The following is a 24756-nucleotide window of genomic DNA, read 5'->3' as shown; positions in this document are numbered from 1 at the left end:
CCAATATTGTGAGAGGTGGTTGGTTGGTCCTGTGGTACAAAAGCTTCATGGGACTAAGGTGACCTTCCTCTCATAATCTTGGGAGGGAGCTGCTTCTCACTGTACCTTTTAACCTAGGCAGCCTGTTGTTGCCTCCAGCATGCCATTTGTATGGTGGTCTGAGGGGATAGGCTGGATTCCTGGCATATGCTGATGTCCTGAGAAAGGACAGCTTCATACAGGTTGACTCCATCTGTTACCATTCTACTGGACCCTGGACTTGTTTGCCCACTGATCAGCAGAATGGCTGGTCTAATGGTAGCTATCAGATCCTGAAAATCCAGAGAGACCATGGACTATTTCCTATCTCAAAGTAAAAGCCAATATGCAGGGCTGTGGTCAAATCTGTTCGTGACTGCCAGCAGGGCAGCAGTTTGTGTTTCCATGGAGGAGGAAGCACCCACTGGTCCCAGGCCACTTCTGAGGTAGGGGACTTCCGCAGACTCTAGTGATTTTGCAACCTTTTCCATAGATGCCGGCAATGAGGGATAAGCTTCCCTGATACCGCAAATTTTTAAATTTTATTCGTTCATGGTATGTGGGCATCACTGGCAAGGACAGCATTTATTGCCCATCCCTAGTTGCCCTTGAGAAGGAGGTGGTGAGCCGCTTTCTTGAACCACTGCAGTCCGTGTGGTGAAGGTACTCCCACAGTGCTGTTAGGGAGGGAGTTCCAGGATTTTGACCCAGCGACGATGAAGGATCGGCGATATACTTCTAAGTCAGGATGGTGTGTGACTTGGAGGGGAACTTGGAGGTGGTGGTGTTCCCATGCGCTTGCTGCCCTTGTCCTTCTAGGTGGAAGAGGTCGCAGGTTTGGGAGGTGCTGCCGAAGAAGCCTTGGCGATTTGCTGCAGTGCATCTTGTAGATGGTACACACTGCAGCCACGGTGTGTCGGTGGTGAAGGGAGTGAATGTTTAAGGTGGTGGATGGAGTGCCAATCAAGCAGGCTGCCTTGTCCTGGATGGTGTTGAGCTTCTTGAGTGTTGTTGGAGCTGCACTGATCCAGGCAAATGGAGAGTATTCCATCACACTCCTGACTTGTGCCTTGTAGATGGTGGAAAGGCTTTGGGGAGTCAGGAGGTGAGACACTCGCTGCAGAATACCCAGCCTCTGATCTGCACTTGCTGCCACGGTATTTATGTGGCTGGTCCAGCTAAGTTTCTGGTCAATGGTGACCCCCAGGATATTGATAGTGGGGGATTTGGCGATGGTAATGCCATTGAATGTCAAGGGGTGGTGGTTAGACGCTCGCTTGTTGGAGATAGTCATTGCCTGTCACTTGTGTGGCGTGAATGTTACCTGTCACTTATCAGCCCAAGCCTGAATGTCATCCAGGTCTTGCTGCACGTGGGCATGGACTGCTTCATTATTTGAGGAGTTGCGAATGGCACTGAACACTGTTCAGTCATCAGCGAACATCTCCACTTCTGGCCTTAGGATGGAGGGAAAGGTCATTGATGAAGCAGCTGAGAATGGTTGGGCCTAGGGCACTGCCCTGAGGAACTCCTGCAGCGATGTCCTGGGTCTGTGATGATTGACTTCCAACCACCACAGCCATCTTCCTTTGTGCTAGGTATGACTCCAGCCAATAGAGAGCTCCCCCCCACCCCCCCCCGCCAATTCCCATTGACTTCAGTTTTACTAGGGCTCCTTGATGCCACACTCGGTCAAATGCTGCCTTGATGTCAAGGGCAGTCACTTTCACCTCACCTCTGGGATTCAGCTCTTTTATCCATGTCTGGAGCCAAGTGGTCCTGGCGGAACCCAAACTGGGCATCAGTGAGCAGGTTATTGGTGAGTAAGTGCAGCTTGATAGCACTGTCGACGACGCCTTCCATCACTTTGGTGATGATTGAGAGTAGACTGATGGGGCGGTAATTGGCCGGTTTGGATTTGTCCTGCTTTTTATTGACAGGACATACCTGGTGTTTTCCACATTGTCAGATAGATACCAGTGTTATAGCTGTACTGAAACAACTTGGCTAGAGGTGTGGCTAGTTCTGGAGCACAAGTCTTCAGCATGACAGCCGGGATGTTGTCGGGGCCCACAGCCTTTGCTGTATCCAGTGTGCTCATCATTTCTTGATATCGTGTGGAGTGAATCGAATTGGCTGAAGACTGGCTTTTGTGGTGGTGGGGACCTCGGGAAGAGGCCGATATGGATCATCCACTCGGCACTTCTGGCTGAAGATGGTTGCAGTCACGTGCTAGGCTCCACCATCATTGAGGATGGGGATATTCATGGAGCCTCCTTCTCCCGTTAGTTGTTTAATGGTCCACCACCATTCACGACTGGATGTGGCAGGACTGCAGAGCTTAGATCTGATCCGTTGATTGTGGGATCGCTTAGCTGTCGATAGCATGCTGCTATGAAGGCTGTAGACTCCAGTGTTACAGCTGTCATTTGCTGCACATCCTTGGAGACTGACTTCAGAGCCTCTGCATACCGATAGTCCTCAAATATGCATATTTTCAAGCAAGTACACACAACTCCAAAACCAAGGGCAGCCTTCTTTACAACCTCTGCATGGAATGTGGCACATCCTCACCCACTGCCCACTGTGGATCCCTTCTGTCTAGGCTTTCTGCTGGGGCAGCACTGGAGATGCAGAAGATTTGAGCTACTCTGCGATGTAACATAAGGGAGAATTTTGTACAACATGTCTGCTCTGAGACTGCCTTTAACAATTAATACATTTATCTTCAGCACTTGTTAATATGTTAGCTCGTACATAGAAACTAGTACCCAATTTTAAGGGAGGAAACAGGCTTGTAAATGCAAAAAGGGGTTAAGAAATGCTGTAAATATTGCACAAAGCATTACTCCATATCTTGTCACAAACAGAATCTTCTCTTTGTGCACAGGTATACTAGCCTGAAGTGTTGAACAACCATCTATGAATAAATAAAGAAAGAAGAAAGATCATGCATTTATACAGTGCTTTTACAACCTCAGAACATCCCAAAATGTTTCCAAACCAATTAAGTACTTTTGAATTGTAGTCATATTGTAATGTAGGGAAATGCAGCAGTCAGTTTGCACATAGCTAATGTCCCACAAACTACAATGAGATAAATGACCAGATAATTTATTTTTATTGATATTGTTTAAGGGATAATGTTGGCCAGGACATTGGGAGAATGCCCTTGACCTTCTTTGAATACTGCCATGGAATCTTTATGTTATCTGAAAGATGACAGTCCTCTGACAGTGCAGCACTTCCTCAGTACTGCACTTATGTGTCAGCCCATATTATGTGCTGAAGTCTCTGGAATGGGGCTTGAACCTACAACCTGTGACTCAAAGGCAAACGTGCTATTACTGAGCCAGACTGACACCTACAAAAAAGTAACAGATTCCTGTACCCATCAGGTCAACACTCTAGCAAGTGAGTGTTACATTCTTCAGACAGCATCTATATTTCCTAGAGGGCATGTAATAAGAAAAGGCCATTTGACCCACTAAGTGTGTTTCCCACCATTTGCACACTAGCAGCTCTAGGAGCATGGGTTGCTGTTGTATCCCTGACATCCAATGTTGCTAAGGGTCTGAGCACACTTAGGGCTAGAAATTCATTATAGCCCAGGAATGGGTGGTAAAATTAGAAAAGTTGGAGAATTAGCAGCAGGCGTTAATGCTTTAAACTGCACGCAGAATTCATGCTTAATGCGCAAAGAAATAATTCAAGTCTTAAAGCCCAAGTTCATTGGTGTTACACTCAAAGGATGGACCAATACTGCTTGCAGTCTAATCTCAAGTCAACATTGCCACAGGCTTTTTCCAGTTCATAAAGGGGAGGTTCATTGATGCTGCATTCTCTGCATTGCTGGCTGTGCAGCTGCCTCAGCAAGCAGCAGCAGGTCAAAGAGAAGGAGCCGGACGACTGAAGCAGCTGTACTCATGGCAGATCCACGCCCCAGGGAAAAAACCCGCAGATTCAGCAATCAAGCATTGGAGGCGTTGGTGTTCGTTGTGGAGAGACGGAGGGCGGTGCTCTACCCGGCAAGTGGCAGGAGGCCCTCGCCGCAAGTTTTCCGCACCATGTGGAGGGAAGTAGTGCAGCACGTCTTGGGCAGCACTGTGGTCCACAGGACCCACACACAGTGTAGGAAGAAATTTAACAACCTAATTTGGGCGGTCAGGGTGAGTCAATGCTTCAACAAATGCTACATACCACCATCTGAACCAGTCTTCACACACTGCCCAAAGCACCAGACCCCCAGCACTCACCCGCCAACAATCTCTACCTACCAATACTCACACCCACATCTCACACCTTGCACACAATGACAGCTATTCAACTATGGCAGGCACATCACCGAAATACATTTCTCCACACTCACTCACACACTTTCCATTCGCCTGCAGGCCAAGGTAGCTCACAACAGGAGAGAGCAGGTGCGCAGAGGCGGGGGACAAGCCGACACCCAACCACTGTCTGAGCTGGAGTATAGAGTGCTGCAGATTATTGGATGCCAGGTGGTGGACGCTGTGGTAACCGGCGACGCTGACCCCTTTGGAGACAACAACGGTAAGTTTGTCCCTATTCCTTCTCACATCCCACTTTGCCCTCACCCCACAAGCGTTTCGCACTTTCCAGCTAATCATGCTGTATGCATGCATTTCTCCCTTCCTGCCCCCCTCCCCTCACCTTAACCTGACTCTTGTGCTTTTACACTTTCAGATAATGAGCAAGCACCTGAGCAGCCTGTCCCAGAGAGCGAGGCGGGAGAAGGGGAGGAGGAAGAAGACACCGCATCACTGCATGTCTTACCCACAGGCACCAGCTCAGATACTGGCACTATGCGTTCTTTAGAGGCTAGTATAGTAGCGGGATCTGCACAGGGTGAGGCACCGGGGACGAGTGAGCTGCGGCAAGGCCAGAGGGAAAAGGTAGCTCGGGCCAGCTCCCCGGAGGGCGAGTTCGCACGTGTGTTTTGCTGCTCAGGACTCAGATGAGGAACTCGATGGAGGGGCATTTAGAAGAAGGGTAATGGGCATGCACATGGAGATGATAGGTGCAATGGCAAGGGTGCCTGAGAGCCTCTCGGCAATGGTAAGAAGTATGGAGGAGTCCGCCTCCAACAGTGCATAAGGCTCTGCGCACACCATGGAGCCCATTATTTCCAGATTGCAAAGGATGGTAGACTCCCAGCGTGACCGTGGTTCCCAGACCTTATGCCGTATGTGATGGGCGATCTGGCAGCTTCCATTGCAGCACAGGCAGAAGTGACGCAACGTCTGAGTGCTGTACTGCAGTCTATGCTTGGTGGCATCCAATCTCAGACTGCTATCATGCAGTCTCAGCTTGATGCCACGCAAGCTCTGTCTGCTGCTATCATGGTTGGGTCTACCACCGTCGACCTGGGCTTTCACGGTGTTGAAGCAGGCCAGCAATCTGTGCTCCAACAGATTGCTAGGGATGCTGAGGTGCTCCCCCGGGGGAGTGGCAGTGGAGCAAGAACCTGCTGTCCTCTCTCAGGATGACAGCATTCCTGCTCCCACCACTGGCACTCCGCCATTGTCCTTGTCACTGCCTGTCGTCCAGCCAGCCCAGACTGGTGCCGCCCATGCTGAGGTGGTGCAGTCTACACCCAGGCCTTCCAGGCCCAGAGCTGGTCAAGGGCATCCTGCAAGGCCATCTGAAGTCTCCCGCATGGACACTCAGCAGCCTTCCGCCAGCCCTGCTACAGCCACTGGGCCAACACTTCGTAGGAGCACTAGAGTAGGCAAAGGCACAGTAACGAGAGGCACTAAGGGATTGCACAAGTTTGAATAGTTCATATTGTTGTTGTAAATATGTGTTTACTGATTATTGATAATTTTATTAATTCAGTTTGGATTCTTTTGTGGTGTGTCTCATTTCAGCTTTGCACTGTGATATGGCCTGCGACAGGGATGGAATGATGGGGATGTGGTGAGCAACGGGGATCTGGAGTTTAAATTATTTGAACCGCAGTCTGATGAGGCGATCACGGACCGCCATATCAGAAGGCCGATTGAGTGGCTGTCTCCTTCCTCGCTCCTGTTCCTCATCCTCCTCCTCGTCCTCCTTGTCTTCCTCTTCCCCTTCATCCTCCTCCTCCTCTCCTTCTTCCTCCTCCTGAGGTGGTCCCACAATACCTGGTGACAAGGGCTGGGCCCTCATGATGGGCAAGTTGTGGAGCATGCAGCAGACCACCACGAAATGGGACACCCGCTCAGCCGAGTACTGGAGGGCTCCTCCCGAGTGGTCAAGGCAGCGGAACCGTTGCTTCAGCAGGCCGATTGTCTGCTCGATGATGTTCCTGGCAGCAGCAGGATGAAGGCATTGTGGCTGCTGCCAGGATAGCGGGTATTCACATTGAGGATTTGCTGTCTGTGGTCGCACACCAACTGCGCATTAAGTGAATGGTAGCCTTTGCGGTTACGGAAGATGTCAGGATTGTTATGCGGTGCCCGCAAAGCCACGTGGGTGCAGTCAATGGTGCCCTGCACCATGGGGAATCCCACTATCCTGGCAAAGCCACATGCACGCTTATCCTGCTTCTCCTTGGTGATGAGGAAGGAAATGTAGTCCCTTCTCCTACAGTAGAGAGCCTCTGTGACCTCCCGGAGACAGCAATGGACGGCGAACTGTGAAATGTTAGCTATGTCTCCTGTTGAATACTGAAATGATCCGCTGGTGATGAAATTGGGGGTGATGGTGACCCTGACTGCCACTGAGAGAGCCGTGGTCGCCCTGATCTGAGCCTGGTGGTCTGGTTGCAGGAGGTGGCAGAGCTCTGTGACCACTTCCTTAGTGAAGCAGAGCCTTCTAATACACTGCTCCTTGCTTAATTGGAGGTAGTAGAAGTGCTCTCGGCATACCCTCGGAGGGTAAGGCCTCCTGTTTAGAGCTAATGGCCCTCCTCCTTCCTCTGGCTACATGTTCCACTCTTTCTCGCTGCCTCCGCTCCCTCCGCCGTAGATCCTGGAGGGCCAGGTTGACTGCCAGTACAGCCCCCATTATTGTAAGCCAAGTGTAGTGGTTTGATTTTTTAAAGAATAAATGTAGCTACTTTTTAGTTCCCACAACACTCCTGATGCAAAATAACCTTGAAATTACTGAATTAAACTGTTGCACAATGTGAAACAGACAAGAAAGCACTGAAACTCCACTAACATACAGCTGCAACTCATTACTCATGGTCCCTTTAAATAACGTCCCTGGAGCCGGCTTTCGGCTGCTTCACGCCAGCTCTCCGTGTCGCTGTTTGGTCGAGGCGCTGAGGTAGGTGACGACAATCAATTTCACAGATCGGGTGGCTAGTGAACGTTGCATGCTCATTGACATCATGATGTGCCTGGCGTTGAAGCCCCCAGCGGTACCTCGTAGCGGCGGCGCAAAGGGGGGGGGGCGGATTTGCCGAGTGGGGCTGAATTCGCCTCGCCCCGGCGCTACTGCATCAGCACCCCGTTACCGCCATCTGCTGGTGCTAACAGGAGGTGCTAAGGTACAGTATTTTTCTCCCTTAAGATTTAAAACACTGGCTTCTTGAAAACATTTATGTGGTCTGTTGTTTTCAGGAAAGCAGCTTATAGCAAAACTGGCAGGACTATTTATTCTTTGCATCATGAGCTGGCAGCTCACTTAACACCGCAGCTCTGCTGCTAAACCACATTTAGAGTACTGTGTACCACACTTAAAGTACTGTGCATAGTTCTGGTGTTCATATTACAAAAAAGATATAGATGCACTGGAGAAGGTACAAAAAGGACTTACAAGGGTGATGCCAAAACTGAGAGCTTATAACTATCAAGAAAGACTGAACAGGTTGGATCTCTTTTCTCTGAGGCTGAAGGGTGACTTAATAGAGGTCTTTAACATTATGAGAGGGTTTGATAGGGTAGACGTAGAGTAGATGTTTCCACTTGTGGGGGAATATCAATATAAGATGGTCACTAATAAATCCAGTAAAGTATTCAGGAGAAACTTCTTTACCCAGCAAGTGGTTAGAATGTGGAACTTGCTACTACATGGATACCACATTGTTGAGGCAAATAGCATAGATACATTTAAGAGGAAGCTAGGTAAGTACACGAGGGAGAAAGGAATAGAAGGATATGCTGATAGGGTTAGATGAAGTATGGTGGGAGGAGGTATGTGTGGAGCACAAACACTGGCATAGACCAGTTTGGGCGAATGGCCTGTTTCTGTGCTGTGAATTATAGTTAATTCAATGTAACTCCGACCTCCCTCACGAAGCAAGCACCATGAATGGCATTGGCACCAGACAAGCCTATGTAAATATCCCTGATCCCAAATAACCTGCCTGGAATTTTCAACCCCCCCATGTATTGCAATTGGATGTAAAGAGACAGCTATCAAGCCAAACCTAGAAAAACACACTAAATTTGTATCACACCCTCCACAGATGATAGTACCTCCCTCTCTGCCTTTCAGATGGCCTGAGGGATATTTACCCAACTCAAACTGTTACTCTCCATAGAACCCTCAATCCCATTAATAATCAGGTGTGTATTCATCACTTTTTTGTAGTTGATGCTTGACACCGATTTGAATGCTTTTGCTGGGAGTATCTGCTCCTGAATTATTTACTGTTATAATTAACCTTCTGATCACCATTTTAACTTGTTTCTGTGTGATCCTCTCTTCCTCCCAGCAAGCCCCTTTTTCTTTCTTCCTGCAGCATTTGTAGAGGTAATTTTTTCCTCCTTATTTCACTTTTAATTTGTTTGTTAATCCATATACGGACAGAGTTGCTTCGTCTGAGCTTGTTGATCTTGGATATGTACTTACCCTCTTCCAAACCATTTTTGTATTAATTTTTCTATCATTACATAGAATTACCTAGAATTTACAGCAGAGAAACAGCCATTCGACCCAACAGGTCTGTGCTAGTGTTTATGCTCCACAGGAGCCTCCTCCCACCTTACTTCATTTCACCCTATTCATTTCTTTGAATTTAGCCCTTTTAAAGTTATAAATCTGGTTCCTGGTGTTTGGCAGAGTTAGGTCTCAGATAATGTTAAACTTGATCATTCTGTGGTCACTGTCTGCCATGGCAGCTACGACTTTGATTCCCTGTAATTGTCTGGGTCATTTATGGAACACTGTCTCTCATGACTTCATTTATGCACTGAATCATGAAGCAGTCATGCATTACATTTACTCACTCTAACTCTAGACTACTTGGATATTCCCAATTTATATTAAGTTGAGTTGATAAGATCTTTTTCACCCAGAGGGTGGTGGGGGTCTGGAACTCACTGCCTGAAAGGGTGGTAGAGACAGAAACCCTTGTTGCATTTAAGAAGTACTTGGATATGCATTTGAAGTGCCGTAACCCACAGGGCTACGGACCAAGAGCCGAAAAATGGGATTAGGCTGGATAGCTCCATTTGGGCCGGCACAGACACGATGGGACTAATGCCCTCCTTCTGTGCAGTAAATTTCAATGATTCTATGATTGAAGTCTCCCTTTAAGATAACTTTCCTGTTCTTACACACTCTGCTTATCTCTTCATACAGCAAACTATCTCTTCATACAGCAAACTATCTTACTGCTTGTATTGGCCCGAAACAAAACATTGCAGCTATTGTGGCAGAAATTCAGAAACTGGGGACTATAGAAAGAGTACGTGCACTGTAAATGGAAAAAAAAATATTGGGGTGAAATTTGATAATGACAGAAAAAAGGCACGGGCACTGCGATGCGAGATATGCCACGCCTGTTCAGAAAGCGCAGGCAGCACGTAAATTTGGTGCTGCCTGCTAATTAACATGATAGAAGCGCTCAGCCTGTGTGCTCTGCAGGGGGCTGAAGTTTGTCGCTGGAGCGAGTAAAGCTAGCCTGCACCTTTTCAAGGCAGTCTCCAACTCTTAAAGCTGAGCTGCTTTCTGCACATAAAATTTTTTTAAATCCTTCAGAACTAGGCAGTCTACAGCTCTTAAAACTGAATTGCCTTCTGCATATAAAAAATGCTAAAATGCTTCAGCACTAACACAACAGGCTCAACAGGCCAGGGAAAGGTCACCCAGGGTCTCACATACAGCACTCCAGCTTTGTGCAGGGGGTCAACACTGCAAGAGAAGTCCTCTACCCACAGGGGGCCAGAAGGCCCTCCAGAAAGAAAGATGTGGGACCAGATCGCCAAGGTGGTCACTGCTAGCAGTGTCACCCCCAGAACCTGGCTCCAGTGCCCAAAGAAGTTTTATGACCTCAAACGAGTGGTCAGTGTTAGTGAATGCATCTTCAAAAGCTGTCTCCTACCAACTGCACCACCAGCCTCATACACTGCTCAATGCACCACACCACACCCCCCAATCCTCACTTACCAACAATCTCTACCAAACACGAGGCACACCTCACAATCTTAGCTTCACCTCACCCCCCTTGGAGGAGACGGTGATGCCCATTCTTGGCAGGGGCATGGCTGAGCCCTTGGCCAGTGGTGGGGCTGAAAGAATATAGGATGCCAGTATCCTCATACATTATCCTCCTTCTCACTTCCCACTTTCCCCTCATCCCACAGATTTACAAGCTGCACATGGTGTAAGCATGCATCTCTTGCTTCCCCCCACCCCCCTCACCACAACTATACCCTTGTGCCTTCCTCATTTCAGACACCCAAGAAATCCAGCCTGCCCAACCAGTGGTTGACCAAGAAAAGGGAGATTTCACACTCCCAGCCGCCAGCTCATCCTGCAGGGCCATCTGCAGTGTCCCCCATTGAAAGTCAGCAGCCTTCCACCAGCCATGCTGTAGCCACTGGAGCAGCACTGCATAACAGCACTGCATAACATCACTAGGATAGGCAAAGGCACACACAGGACAGTCACTAAAGGAACGCACAAGGGCGATGAGTTGATTTTTTTTGATCTAATAATGGATGCATATATGGATAAAGTTAGATTGGAAAGTTTGTTTGTGGCTTTTATTTCAGCATAGTGGCCAATAGGATATTGATGGTCAGTAACAGAGGGAAGGTAAGGTGTGGGACAAATGTTGAAAGGGGAATTGGAGTTGTGTTCACTGGTACCACAGGTGGATGATTCGATCCTGGATATCCCGGCCAGAAAGGGGCTGTCTGGGTTGCTTCCTTCCTTCTGCTTTTTCCTCTTCTGCTTTTTCCTCTTTTGCTTTTTCCTCTCCAGCTTCCTCCTCTTCTGCTTCCTCCTCCCTCTGCCTGCAGCTTATCCCCTTTGCTGTCTCTGCTCCGTCTCCATTTGATGTTGCAGCCTAAGGGAACTGCAACTAGAGCCCCCAGGACTGGAGCAAGTGGTGTTCTCAGAGGCCTTCCTTTGACAGCCAAAGCCTTGAAAACGTCCCTGCACACTTTAACAACTTTTTTAATGTATTGCACCAACCTGCAACTCCAATAAAATATTTTTTAAAAGTACAAAAGCAAAAATCTAATCTTACCTGAAAGATGTGTATGTCCCTTTAAGAAGTGCTGGCAGCATCTCATTTGTACTGTGTATGGTTTAGAGAGGGCGGTTTCAAGAGCCGATTGACGTCACGATCTGCATCATTTAAATATGGGCGGCGAGCACAGGCAACAGCAGCTCTGCCGACCTGCCCAAAATGGCGGCCACCGTGTTCCACGCTGGAAGCAGGCAGAAGCGAGGCAGCCGCCATTTTTTCAGCAAAACCAGCCTTAATGGCCGGCGCTAAAGCTCCCAATTTGGTGGCCATAGTCTCTGATTTTTTTTTACACAAAGAACACAAAGCCAAATCTTTTTATTATTTATGTGAGATAGGCAAAATAGACTGTTATTGATCGACTCTATAGTAAAGGAACAAGCAAAAATTTTTATGAGATTTCTATTAATTTGGTTAATAACAAAAGAGGGGGTTCCCATGTATTTGTCTTAAAGTGCTCCCTTCTACTTGATTTATTACGATGCATAAAAATCTTTAAAATAAAATGCTCTTTTCACATTTCTATAGTTATTAAATTAAGCATATTTTATTTTAAAATTGTTTAAGTTCCATAATTCATCCCTTCCAAATTACATCTCATGCAATGATCACTGGTTCATTGAATTTGATGGGAAGATACTGTAATTACAAATGTTTTTATCTATGTTACTTCATTTCACATACTTATCAAATTTTGTCTTGCATTTCAGAACAATAGAATTAAAACCTCCAAATACAACATTTTCACGTTCTTGCCAGTCAACTTGTTTGAACAGTTCCAGCGAATTGCCAATGCTTATTTTATATTTTTACTAATTTTGCAGGTAAGTGTTTATTTTTATCAGTGTTTATATTGCTTTAAAACCCACCTCTTTGACCAAGCTTTTTATCACCCTAATAGCTCCTTCTTTGGCTTGGCATTGATTTTTGCCAATTCAAGATTCTGTGAAACACCTTTGGGCATTTTTCTACATTAAATGCGCTATATAAATGCAAGTTGTTGTTAATTGATTTTATAAACTGTATGTATATATAATGAAAGTGCTCATTGGAATATTCTCATTTTTTAAATAATCATTTGGCAACAATGGCCCAGAACTTGGTGTCGGGGGCTTGCCGCGCGTGCAAGCCCCCGATCTGCACTCACCCTGCGCGCTGACAACTGAAGCCAGGGCCTGCTTGCATTTCCTGTCACAGGCCCGGTTCAGCTGTCAGCGCACAGTGCTTACCTGATCCAGCGGCGTAGTTAGTGCGATGTGCCGGCTGGGATCAGGTGAGCACTGTACAACCAATCAGGGGAGGGGAAGGTTCATTCATGAGTTTGAGAGTAAGAACTGTCAAACTCATGAAAACTATGGGGGCCCAAAACACTATTTAAACTTTAAATAAAAATTTTAAAAACATCCCAATCATTAAATTAAGTATAAATAAGTTTAAAAAAATAATTTAAACAATAATTTTTTTTTTGAAAAAAATAAATTTTTAATAAAAAGGGTCTAAAACTAAACTTACCTTATTGTAGATTCTTTAAAATAATAAACCTGTGGGAAAAAAAATTCTAAATTACACTAAAACACCACTTACCTGTAAAATTAATTACTTACGTGTGCTTTTTACAAGCGTAAAGACCGGAGGCCTTTACACATGTGCAAATCCCCCAAAACAGAGGAAATCCAAGACGCACGTGCTGCCCCCTACAGCGCACGCGCTAGCCTCTTCACCTCTTGGGTTAGAGGAGAGGAAATGCCGGTTTTCAGCGCATGCGCTGTGCATGCTGAAAACTGGCATTTCCTCCGGCCAGACGCGTGAGTACCCCTTCCGTACTCACGCGTTTGGGGAGGAATTACTGCCCCATTATGTGTGTTTTATAGTCATAATGGGGGAAGATTTCCCCTGCGCTATGTGTAACATCCAAATTCATTCATAAAGAATTTTGCTACATGTGGTACACTGAGGAAACTATTGTCAGTGAAAATGCTTTGGTTATTCAACCTTGAATGGAAATTACTGAGAGGACCTCACTGAGCAACATAAAATAATAAACTGTATAGAAAAGGAAAATCCTATTGCAGTAGTGCACAGGTTCAAACTATAACAGTTTAGTTTGAAATTGTGCTCTAGATTTTCCTTTTCTATACTTTTACTATTTTATATTGTTCAATGAGTTCCTCTCAGTAATTTCCTTTCAAGGGTAAATAACAAAAACCTTTTCAGTCTTTCCTCAAAACCCATGCCCTGTGAGGCTAGGGATCAGCTGCGTACCTCTTCAGTGCACCAGATAGTTAGTCCACACCTTGAGTACACTGTCCAATTTAAGACTGATGTCAGGAAGTTCTTGTTCACAGAGTTGTTATGTTCATTAATAAATAGACATTCTTATTATGAACACAGCTAGCTTTTGCTAGATACTTTTATTGAGCACATGTGGACTAGGTACAGTATCTGTAGAGGCTTCCATCTTGACTGCTGCCTTGTGGGTAGCCTAGTGCCTCATGGGTAATGTAGTCTTAATATATATACAGCTGGGTAGTGTAGTCTTATACATACAGCTATATACAGCTCTACACAGCTCTACGGCTCCACCTAGTGTCCACTATAGAATGACATGTTATTGATCATTACAAGAGTGATCAATATATGAAATGGACTTCTGGTTAGGACAGTAAAGGCCAGAATTTTCCCCTAAAAGAACATGTGGGTTTGGAGCAGGGGGCAGTTAAATTGTTAAAAATGGGATTCCCGACCTGATCCCACCTCCAACCCACCCACTTCCAGTTTTAACGGAGGCAGGACGGGTTGCGGGCGACCAGCCTGCTCTCAGTGGGCGGTATGTCAATTTAAATATTGTAATGAGGCTGGAAGCCTCTATTTTCACCTCCATTTTGTTTTTAACTGCATGTGGACGGGTTTCACACAATTCGTGAAACTCGGCAGCTAATCCGAGGCAGGGACTGGTGGATCCAGGTGGTAAGTGGCTTTATACCTACCTCCTGGATCCAGGGTCCCTACCTAACCCACCCCCTGTAATCAAAGACCCCAACACGAAGCCTCTGATCACCTTCCCAGACCTCCGATCCCCACCATGGGGCACCCCCCTGCCGCTCCCCCACCCCGCCGATGATGTTGAGGCCGGCCACAATCCTCCGGTGGCTGACCCCGATCCTCTAATCCCCCCACCTTCCAATCCCCGATCCCCGGCCGACCCCCACCGCTGCCGCTGATCCCCCCCCCGCGCTGATCCTCGGCCGACCCCCCCATTCCCCGACTAACCCTGCTGATCCCCGACCACCCCATCCCCAATCCTCCCCTCCCGATCCCCGAACTTCCCCTGCCGTTCCCTAACCGCCCGCCCCGCGATACCAAACCGAGGCAGCCATTCCTCGACCCCCCACCCCCCGCGATCCCAAATCGAGCCAGCCGTTCCCCAGCCCTCCCCACCCCCCGCGACTCCCCCCCCCCCCCCGACCCCTAGACCAACAGCTTGCTCACTCAACGCATCTGCAGGCCTACCAGCCAGCCTCTCAATCTGGCTGGCTGCGGGCAGTAATTCAAGGCCTCACATGCAAATCAGGCTCTGCCATCAAAGTCGGCAGGACCTACAGGAAACCCAGCCTCCCGGGTTTCCCGCCCGCCTCGGAAGCCCCCCGCCTCCAACCTGTCTACCCAGACAAAATTCCAGCCACAATCTCTGTAAATTATTTGGATGCTGTGTTGAGGCTGTAATGGGGGAGACTCTATATGGGAATTTCCTCCGAGCTACTCCTGCTCCGCTGCTCTAATTTCCCCAGAACTGCAGCAGAAACCTTGTTTACGTACAAAGTTATTGTGGTGGAGCTATAGCAGCACAAGGAAATTCCTAGTTTCTATCGTCTTTCTGGATGGATGAACTAAATAGGCTTTCTGATCCATATGTTACCTTGTGGGTGAGATTACTTAAAATGTAATTAATTCCAACAAATATGTACATATGCAGTTTTACAATTGTAGGGGTTGTTTTGGTATGAAGTAAAACCAAGTACTAAAATTGTTAATGGCCCAGAAATTCGGGCCTCCACGGGTGAGTACGCACGGGGTACTCACCCGTAGGCCCAATGGAAGTGCCGGTTTCCTGCATGCACTGCACATGCGCGGGAAACCGGCACTTCCGTTCCCCTGAAAGCAGGGGTTCAGAGGTCGAACGTGTGCGCGGGGGAGGCTGCGCGTGCGCATCGAACTTCGTTTTTTTTTTACAGGTTTTCCCGGGAAGGTAAGCCTGCAGAATTTAGAAATGTAAAAAGCATAAGTGGTGAAATAATTAAAATTAAAACATTTTTTCCACAGGTTTATTATTTTAAAATACTTTAAAGCAAGGTAAGTTTATTTTTAGCCCCGTTAGAAAATAAAATTATTTTTTTCAAAAATTTAAATTGGCCCAGAAATTCAGGTCTCCACGGGTGAGTACGCACGGGGTACTCACCCGTAGGCCCGATGGAAGTGCCGGTTTCCTGCATGCACTGCGCATGCGCGGGAAACTGGCACTTCCGTTCCTCTGAACGAAAGGGTTCAGAGGTCGAACGCGTGCGCAGGGGAGGCTGCGCGTGCGCATCGAACTTCGTTTTTTTTTACAGGTTTTCCCGGGAATGTAAGCCTGCAGAATTTAGAAATATAAAAAGCAGGCGTAAGGCCTGCTTTTTACAAGGTAAGTGGTGAATTAATTAAAATTAAAACATTTTTTCCACAGGTTTATTATTTTTAAATACTTTAAAGCAAGGTAAGTTTAATTTTAGCCCCGTTAGAAAATAAAATTATTTTTTTCAAAAATTTAAATTATTGTTTAAAATAGTTATTTCATGTAATTTATAGTTTATTTAAAAAATGTGATTTAAAAAAAAAATTATTTGAAGATTTAGTGCTATTTTGGGGCCGTAGTATTTATAAGTCTTGACAGCACTTCCTGCCAGACTTATGAATGGAGCATTCCCTGCTCCGATTGGCTGCCAATGGCCCACGTGATCCCAGGGGACGCATCAAACTAACTGCGCCCCTGGGATACGCAAGCACTGTGCACCAGCAGCTAGACCAGGCCCCGGATCGGAATTCCACGGGAGCCCAGAGCTCAACGGCTGGCGCGCTAGGTAAGTGCAGGTCGGGGGCTTGCACCCGCGGGAAGCCCCTGATCTGAATTTCTGGGCCATTATTTTGGTAAAAACTCATATGCACATGGCTAGAAATGTATTGTTGGCATAAGATGATGATCTTCAATATAGAAAGATATGGAAAGAAAATAAGCACTTGCAAATAAAACATTCTCACAGTTGGAGTTGTTAAAATGTGAATCAAATGTTTGAATAAAATGTCATGAGGGCATATCAGGTTTTAGAATAATGCTAAAACCAGTCGTCGTGTGCTATTTTACCAGTGAGCAAATTAAATACAATATTCAAATTTTATATTTAAAAAATCATGACATTAAAATACATATATAATTTCTGGCTATAATGAATATTGAAAAATGTTTATTCAAATCTTTTTTATTCATTTGTGAAATATTACAATGTAATTACATATCTTGGTGCTTTCACTGCAATAAAAATAATGCCACTTTTAATAGTTATTTACACAATATTTTTGTCATTTATTTCAGAAGTATTAAATGTATTATCACTTACTTCTTTCAGCTTATTCCACAAGTCTCATCTCTGTCCTGGTATACCACTATTGTACCCTTAATGCTGGTATTGACAATAACAGCAGTGAAAGATGCCATTGATGATTATGTAAGTTCTTTTTACAATTCTATGTCTTTATCTGTTTTAAGAAAAATAGGCCCTGAAATTTAGCGTCATTGTGGAGGTAAATTTCTGCGGGGCTTTTAATGATCATCTGCTGTAAATTCAGCTGAGTAAATGCTGTTTTTCCGAGATTTCCGTGCTTCTTCGGCCAAACTTACTTTGAATTACAGAGTTTGCAGCACAGAAACAGGCCACTTGGCCCAACAGGTCAGTGCTGGTATTTACACTCCCATCCGACTTCATCTCACCCTATCAGCATAGCCTTCTATTCATTTCTCCCTCATGTATTTATCTAGCTTCCTCTTAAATGTACCTATGCTATTTGCCTCAACTATGTTGTATCCATGTGTTAGCAAGTTTCACATTCTATCCACTCTCTGGATAAAGAAGTTTCTCCAGAATTCCTTATTGGATTTATTAGTGACTATCTTATATTGATACATCTTCTCTACTTCTACCCTATCAAACTCTCATAATTGTAAAGATCTCTATTGGCCCAGAAATTCCGTTCGCAGCCCTCCCGCAGGCGGAGGGCTGCGATTTGGAAAATCTGCGCCTGGACTGGAGGGTTCCCAGGAGGCGCAGAATTCCGTTGCTGTGCCTCTTCAAACTGCCGGTGTGCAGGGCACACGTATCCCAGGGGCGCAGCTAGTTCGCAGCATCCCTGGGATCATGTGGGCCATGGGGAGCCAATCAGAGCAGGGAATCTCCATTCATAGATTTGACAGAAAGACCTGTCAAATCTATGAATAGAGATCACCCTCAAAACGTAAGTTAAACTTAAAATAAATTTTTAAAAAATCACATTTTTAAAATGACTATAAATTACATAAATTAACTCTTTTAAACAAAAATTTAAATATTTGAAAAAAATAATTACAGTTTTTAACGGGGCTAAAAATAAACTTACCTTTCTTTAAAGTATTATAAAATGATAAATCAGTGGAAATTTTTTTTTTTTCTTTCTTCAACTCAGCCTGGTAAAAGCAGGCCTTGCTTTCGCAAGAATTGTAAGTGTTTTCTGCGGGCGGAGGGTCTCCAAAAATTGGAACTCTCCACCCGCAGAGGCCCTGCTCCAGGGCAAGCGTCCGATCTGTCAAGAGCTTTCTTGACAGATCAGAAATGCCGGTTTCAGTGCATGCCTAAAACCGGCATTTCCGATGTCCCTACAGGTGAGTACACAGCGCATACTCACCCGTAGGGATCGGAATTTCTGCCTCATTAGGTCTCAGCCTTCTCTTTTCTAGAAAAAAAGAGCCCGAGCCTGTTCAGTCTTTCCTGATAGGTATAACCTCAGTTCTGCTATCATCCTGGTCCCGGTGGAGAGAAATCTAGAATGCTAAAGAGAAAAGACAAGGAAGCAGTGCAGGAAAGTGATTGGGGTAAGGACAACCAGATTGTGTGAGGAAGAGACAGAGCGTACAAACAAAAGAGTGCACTAACAAATAGGGTCCGGGTAAGAAAAAATGGTAATAAGACAAATAGAGCAATAGTACAAAAAAATGTTAAGATGTCTAAAAATGTTAAAAAGACAAATCTAAAGGCACTGTATCTGAATGCACGAAGCATTCATAATAAGGTAGATGAATTAACAGCGCAAATAGATGTAAATGGATACAATATAATTGCGATTACGGAGACATGGCTGCAGGGTGACCAAGGCTGGGAGCTGAATATCCAAGGATATTCGATATTTAGGAAGGACAGGCAAAAAGGAAAAGGAGGTGGGGTGGCGTTCTTAGTAAAGGATGAAATCAGAGCAATAGTGAGAAAGGATATTGGCTCAGAAAATCAAGATGTAGAATCAGTCTGGGTGGAGCGAAGAAGCACCAAGGGGCAGAAAACATTGGTAGGAGTTGTCTATAGGCCTCCAAACAGTAGTGGTAATGTAGGGGATGGCATCAAACAGGAAATTAGAGATGCGTGTAACAAGGGTACTACAGTAATCATGGGTGACTTTAATCTACACATAGACTGGCCAAACCAAATTAGCAATAATACTGTGGAGGATAAATTCCTGGCGTGTGTACGAGATGGTTTTTTAGACCAGTATGTTGAGGAGCCAACTAGGGAACAGGCTATCCTAGATTGGGTATTGTGCAATGAGAAGGGGTTAATTAATAATCTTTTTCTGCGGGGTCCTTTAGGGAAGAGTGACCATAACATGATAGAGTTCTTCATTAAGATGGAAAGTAAAGAAGTCCAATCTGAAACTAGGGTCTAAACAAAAGAAACTACGAAGGTATGAGGAGTGAGTTGGCTATGATAGATTGGGGAGCTTCATTAAACGGCATGACGGTGGATAGGCAATAGCTGACATTTAAGGAACAAATGCATGAATTACAGCAGCTATACATTCTTTTCTGGCGCAAAAACACAAAAGGAAAAGCGGCCCAACCATGGCTAACAAAAGAAATTAAGGATAGTATTAGATCCAAAGAGGACTCATATAAAGTGGCCAGAAAAAGTAGCAAGCCTGAGGATTGGGAGCAGTTTAAGAGTTCAGCAAAAAAGGACCAAGAGATTGATTAAGAGGGGAAAAACAGAGTATGAGAGTAAACTTGCAAGGAATATAAAAGCGGACTGTAAAAGCTTCTTAAGTATGTAAATAGAAAAAGATTAGTGAAGACTGTAGGTCCCTTACAGTCAGAAACGGGAGAATTTATAATGGTGAAAAAGGAAATGGAAGAGCAATTAAACAAATACTTTGATTCTGTCTTCATGGAAGAGGACACCAATAACTTCCCAGAAATGCTAGGGAACCAAGGGCTAGATTTTCAGTTGCTTGCGCCAGCAGTTAGCGCCTTAAGAGAAGTGATTTTCGGGTGCTATGCGTGTAGCGCCCGGGCGCAGCGCAGTTTGCGCCCCGCCCCAAATTAAGTTGCCCGTTAGCGCCGGCGCAAAGTTTAGCGGCCGCCCGGATGCGCGCGCAGAAAATGACGTCACATCCTCGTGCAACGCCCTTTGGCCGCCCCGAATCCAAACTTCAGTCGGACCGCCCCATTGTGCAGCTGGCGTCCAGAGCGTTTGTAAAATGGAACGCAACACACCCTGGGGAGCGCAAATTAAAGGGCACTCCTCCTGCACTATAAAAGGCAGTCTGCATCTGTTGTGTGGAAGGATCCAGTGTGTTGTTGTGAACGGTGTATTTATGTTTCCGGCCACCACCACCACCACCACCTCCTGTTTTCCCCCCCAGACTCTGCCTTTGAAAAACACACATGCACCCTTCCCCTTTAAGAGCTCACTGGCACCAGAGTGTCTGCCGTGCACTGCGCCCGAGCTCGGGTGTTGCGCTCTGCACCGCCGGCTTAGCGCCTAAAGATAGTAGTGGAACGCCTCTTTTAGCGCTCCACCAACCTCTTAGGGCGAAGCCACTGAATTTCCGGCAACGGGGCGCTACTTTGGGGTGGGCGCTAACTTCGGGCGGGCGCTAAGGTTAGCGCCCCAAAACTGTCTATACTGAAAATCTAGCCCCAAGGGTCTAATGAGCAGGAGGAATTAAAGGAAATTAGTACTAGTAAAAAAATAGTGCTGGAGAAATTAATGGGACTGAAAGCCGATAAATCCCCAGGGCCTGATAATCTGCATCCCAGAGTACTAAAAGAGGTAGCCATGGAAATAGTGGATGCATTGGTTGTCATCTTCCAAAATTCTATAGATTATGGAACAGTTCCTGCAGATTGGAGGGTGGCAAATGTAACCCCACTATTTAAAAAGGAGGGCATGTAGGGGGTGGCGTGTGTGCAGCCAGCTTACCTCTGACTGGGTTCCTGAGCGGTTCGAATCGCTCCCACACCCCTGGGTTCTAGACACCGGACTTAGGTACAGGCGGCGATACAGAATTGGAGTAGACAACTGGTTTGGTACAAGAAAACTGTATTTTTATTAAAAGGCACAATAAAATTACAACACTGAAAAATTACTGGAATAGTTACAGGCTTACAAGAGTACACTCAATTAGGAATGGGGAACACATGGCACATCGAGGGAAAAATCACCGTATTAATCCCCTTACCCTTCTCCCACCCCCAATATCTAACTAATTGTGCTGTGAGGGGCCAGAGATTATGCTCACCAATAAGGGTTTCTGGACAGGTCGAATCCTGTCAATTAAGCCGGTTGCTTTTTTGGGGTTCGCGCTTTGTGTCCTTTGGGGCCTGCCGTCGTCACGTGGTCCCAAGGCGCGGTGGTGGAGTCGTCTGAGTAAAGTACTCCCTTTTGTCCGTTAGATATAGGGAGTAAAGTCTTTGTTGGGTACTTTACCTTGTGGAGTGGAACACTTCGGGTTTTGTTCTTCTGGTGGTGGTCTGGTCGTCGAAGTTTTTGTCGCGGTTGGCGGTCTTCGGTGTTGGCTCGGTCGCGGTGGCCTAGATCACTACCTGTGCAGTGGTAATGATCCGAAGGTATGGTTTACCGCGGTGCTCGTGGCCGTTCCTCGTGTAAGGCTGCAGTTGCGACCTAGTCGTCTTCAGTCGAGCCTGCCCCACCGTGCCGATCTGCTTCTTTGAGGTCCGAGTGTCTCTGGGCCTGAGCGTGTGCCACCCAGCGCCTCTGCGTTTCGAGTGTACCTGGGCCTGAGCATGTGCCTGCTCGTCCCCCAATGCTTCTCCACACTGCCCTTCTCTGCTTTTCGTTGGCCCGCGTTCCTCTGCTCCAGCCCGCTTGCTGCACCTGTCTGCCTGCTTGGTTACTGCACGCCTTAGTCTTCATCTGCCTTAGTCTGCCCTTGGTTACCGGTGGGCCTACAGTTATACTATTTCGGAGGTTCGTTATCTGCGCGTTGTTGTGTATGTACCTTTAAGAGAATAACTGGTCTCAGACTGCAGTACCGGCAGTGACCACCCCTGTATAAAAGGCGCTAGTGAGCCTCTGTTGTTTTTAGTTTCACTATTGACTTCCACCAGTAAAGACGTGTTTTGTTTAACTCTGCTGTCCGTGTCTCAATCATTCACGGACATAATACTGGCGACGAGCAGATACGAACCTACCTACAGTCTGCACCACCTCCTGGGATCCATTCCTACAGCGAAGTGAGCAGAGGTCGAGGCCCGAAAGAAAAGAAAGTAAGAGGCAGTAGAAACGGGCGTCGACCGTGGGCATCCGCCCTGTGTTGCAGAGTTGAAGATTGCTGGAGAAGCTGTCGGATGCGGGGCCTGGTTCCTGTCGACGGTGCTTCAGCTAATCGGGCTGGTGGCAGGTAGTGCACTGATCCTTCCTGGGCTGCGGCGGTCGCGAACTCGAGTGGGTGGTTTGCAACGGGGCCGAGCAGCGTTGTCGGGAAGAAGAGAGAGAGAGGGTGGAGCACACAGGGTGCGGTCGGTGCTACGAAGCCGGGCTGCGTATAGACCCGCGAAGAGGGAGGCAAGAGTCCCACAGGGTTGTTCCACGATGGGAAAATAATTTTTAAAAAAAATAGTAAACGCGCAAGAAACCGTGGAAAGCAGCGCTAACAACAGCGGGGAAGAAGGCAAAGCGCGGGAGGCACCATCGTAATCAGCGGGGAAGAAGGCAAAGCGCGGGAGGTGCCATTTTGTTAAATCGGGGAAGAAGGCAAAGCGCGGGAGGCGCCATTTTAGATTTGCAAGATGCCGAAGACTGGCTGTATCACTGCTTTTGATAATACAATAGAGGACTGGACCACGTATGTGGAAAGAGTCGAGGTATATTTCGAGGCAAACGAAATAGTGGAGGAGAAAAAGGCATCGATATTGTTAAACGTAATGGGCGCTAGAACGTACGGCCTATTGCGGGACCTGATTACCCCAGCCAAACCGAAGGCGAAGAGTTTTAACGAAATTGTTGCTGTCCTACAGGAACACCTAAACCCTGCACCGCTGTTGATAGCAGAAAGATTTAAATTCCACAGGAGAACTCAGCACAAAGATGAGAGCAATGCTGAGTATCTTACGGAACTACGCAAGCTATCAAAGCACTGCCAGTTCGGAGCAGGACTGGCAGATACCCTACGGGACAAATTTGTCTGTGGACTCCTGAGTGAAGGAACACAGAAGAAGTTACTCTCAGAGAAAGAGCTGACGCTAGATAAGGCTTTCAGCGTGGCAGTATCGTATGAAGCAGCAGCCAGGGGAGCTGCAGAAATTCAACAAAAACCACAGGAATACGGCACCCACGAAATGACACGGGGATTTGCAAAATGTTATCGCTGCGGCAGAACTAACCATGACCAGAAGGACTGCTGGTCCAAAGACAAAATATGCAGGCAATGCAGGAAGATGGGACACATTGCATGAGTTTGCAGGTCTGGGAAGAAGACCAGCGACAACAAAAAGGCTACTAAGGAACCGTACAAGAAAGTACAAAAGATGACGGACAGTAGTTCCGAAGACCAGATGAGCGAGAGTGAATCCGGGAACAGGAGACTAAGCTGTCTCAAACTTCACAATGTAATCGCAAAAGAGGATCACCGAACCATTTGGGTCACCCTCACGATAGCAGGGTCCCAAGTTAAAATGGAATTGGATACAGGATCAGCGCTAACCGTCATGAATCGACGAGACTACGAGCGGCTATTTTCACACATACCCTTGAGAGAGACATCCATCGTCTTGACGACGTATACGAAGCAAAAAGTATACCCCAGAGGAAAAATAAGGGTGCCTGTCGAATACAACGGCAAGAAAATACGGAAATTGTATCTCTACATACTGCCAAATGGTGGACCACCGTTATTGGGACGGGAATGGATCAGGAAGATAAACTTAGATTGGCACTCCATTCATGCAATGACGGTGGACGGTAAAAAAGATGAAGACGACACTCCTGGACGATTGTCAACAATCTTAACTAACGCCAAAGAGGTATTTCAACAAGAACTGGGCACGCTTAAAGGCGTAACCGCCTCGATAAAAATAGAAGAGAATGCAGTTCCCAAGTTTTTCAAAGCAAGACTGGTACCATATGCAATTCGCCCAGCCGTCGAGGCAGAGCTGGAGAATCTGGAGAAGGCGGGCGTATTGTCTAAGGTCGACTGGAGCGAGTGGGCGACACCCATTGTTCCTGTCATGAAGAAAACGTTAAGCAATAAGTCCGGGGAGCCAAGGAAGATTCGCATCTGTGGGGATTTCAAGGTGACGGTGAACCCAGTCCTTCACACAGTACAATATCCTCTTCCAAGGATAGAAGACATCTTCGCCTCACTGTCTGGAGGGAAGCGTTTTACAAAAATTGACCTAGCACAAGCATATTTGCAGATGGAGGTTGAAGAGTCCTCTAGGAAGTATCTCACGATAAACACTCACAAAGGTCTTTACCAGTATCATCGATTGGTATTCGGAGTAGCATCGGCTCCGGCGATATGGCAATGAGCGATGGAACAAGTCCTGCAAGGGATTCCGGGGACTCAGTGTTACTTGGACGACATCCTGGTGACGGGTGAAGATGACAGTGAATACCTTAACAACCTAGAACAGGTGCTCACTAGACTACGGGAACATGGGCTGCGAGCCAACCGTCCCAAGTGCGAATTTTTTAAGAAACAGATATCGTATTGTGGCCACGTGATTGATGAAG

General features: G+C 46.5%; 1 protein-coding gene across 1 annotated transcript in view; it reads left to right on the top strand.

Annotated features, from left to right (window-relative positions):
• LOC147123429 (phospholipid-transporting ATPase ID-like) overlaps positions 1 to 24756 on the top strand; it is a 342460-nt gene that overhangs the window by 23057 nt on the left and 294647 nt on the right. The window contains exons 3-4 of the mRNA XM_085966014.1: positions 12163 to 12276; positions 17110 to 17208. Coding sequence (XP_085822140.1) covers positions 12163 to 12276; positions 17110 to 17208 — 213 coding nt within the window. The remainder of the gene's footprint in view (positions 1 to 12162; positions 12277 to 17109; positions 17209 to 24756) is intronic.

This window comes from Somniosus microcephalus, chromosome 2 (assembly GCF_052327205.1).
Source record: "Somniosus microcephalus isolate GS21.2 chromosome 2, FLI_Smic_1.0, whole genome shotgun sequence".
Lineage (NCBI taxonomy): Eukaryota > Metazoa > Chordata > Chondrichthyes > Squaliformes > Somniosidae > Somniosus > Somniosus microcephalus.
This window is presented reverse-complemented; position numbering and strand designations above follow the sequence as displayed.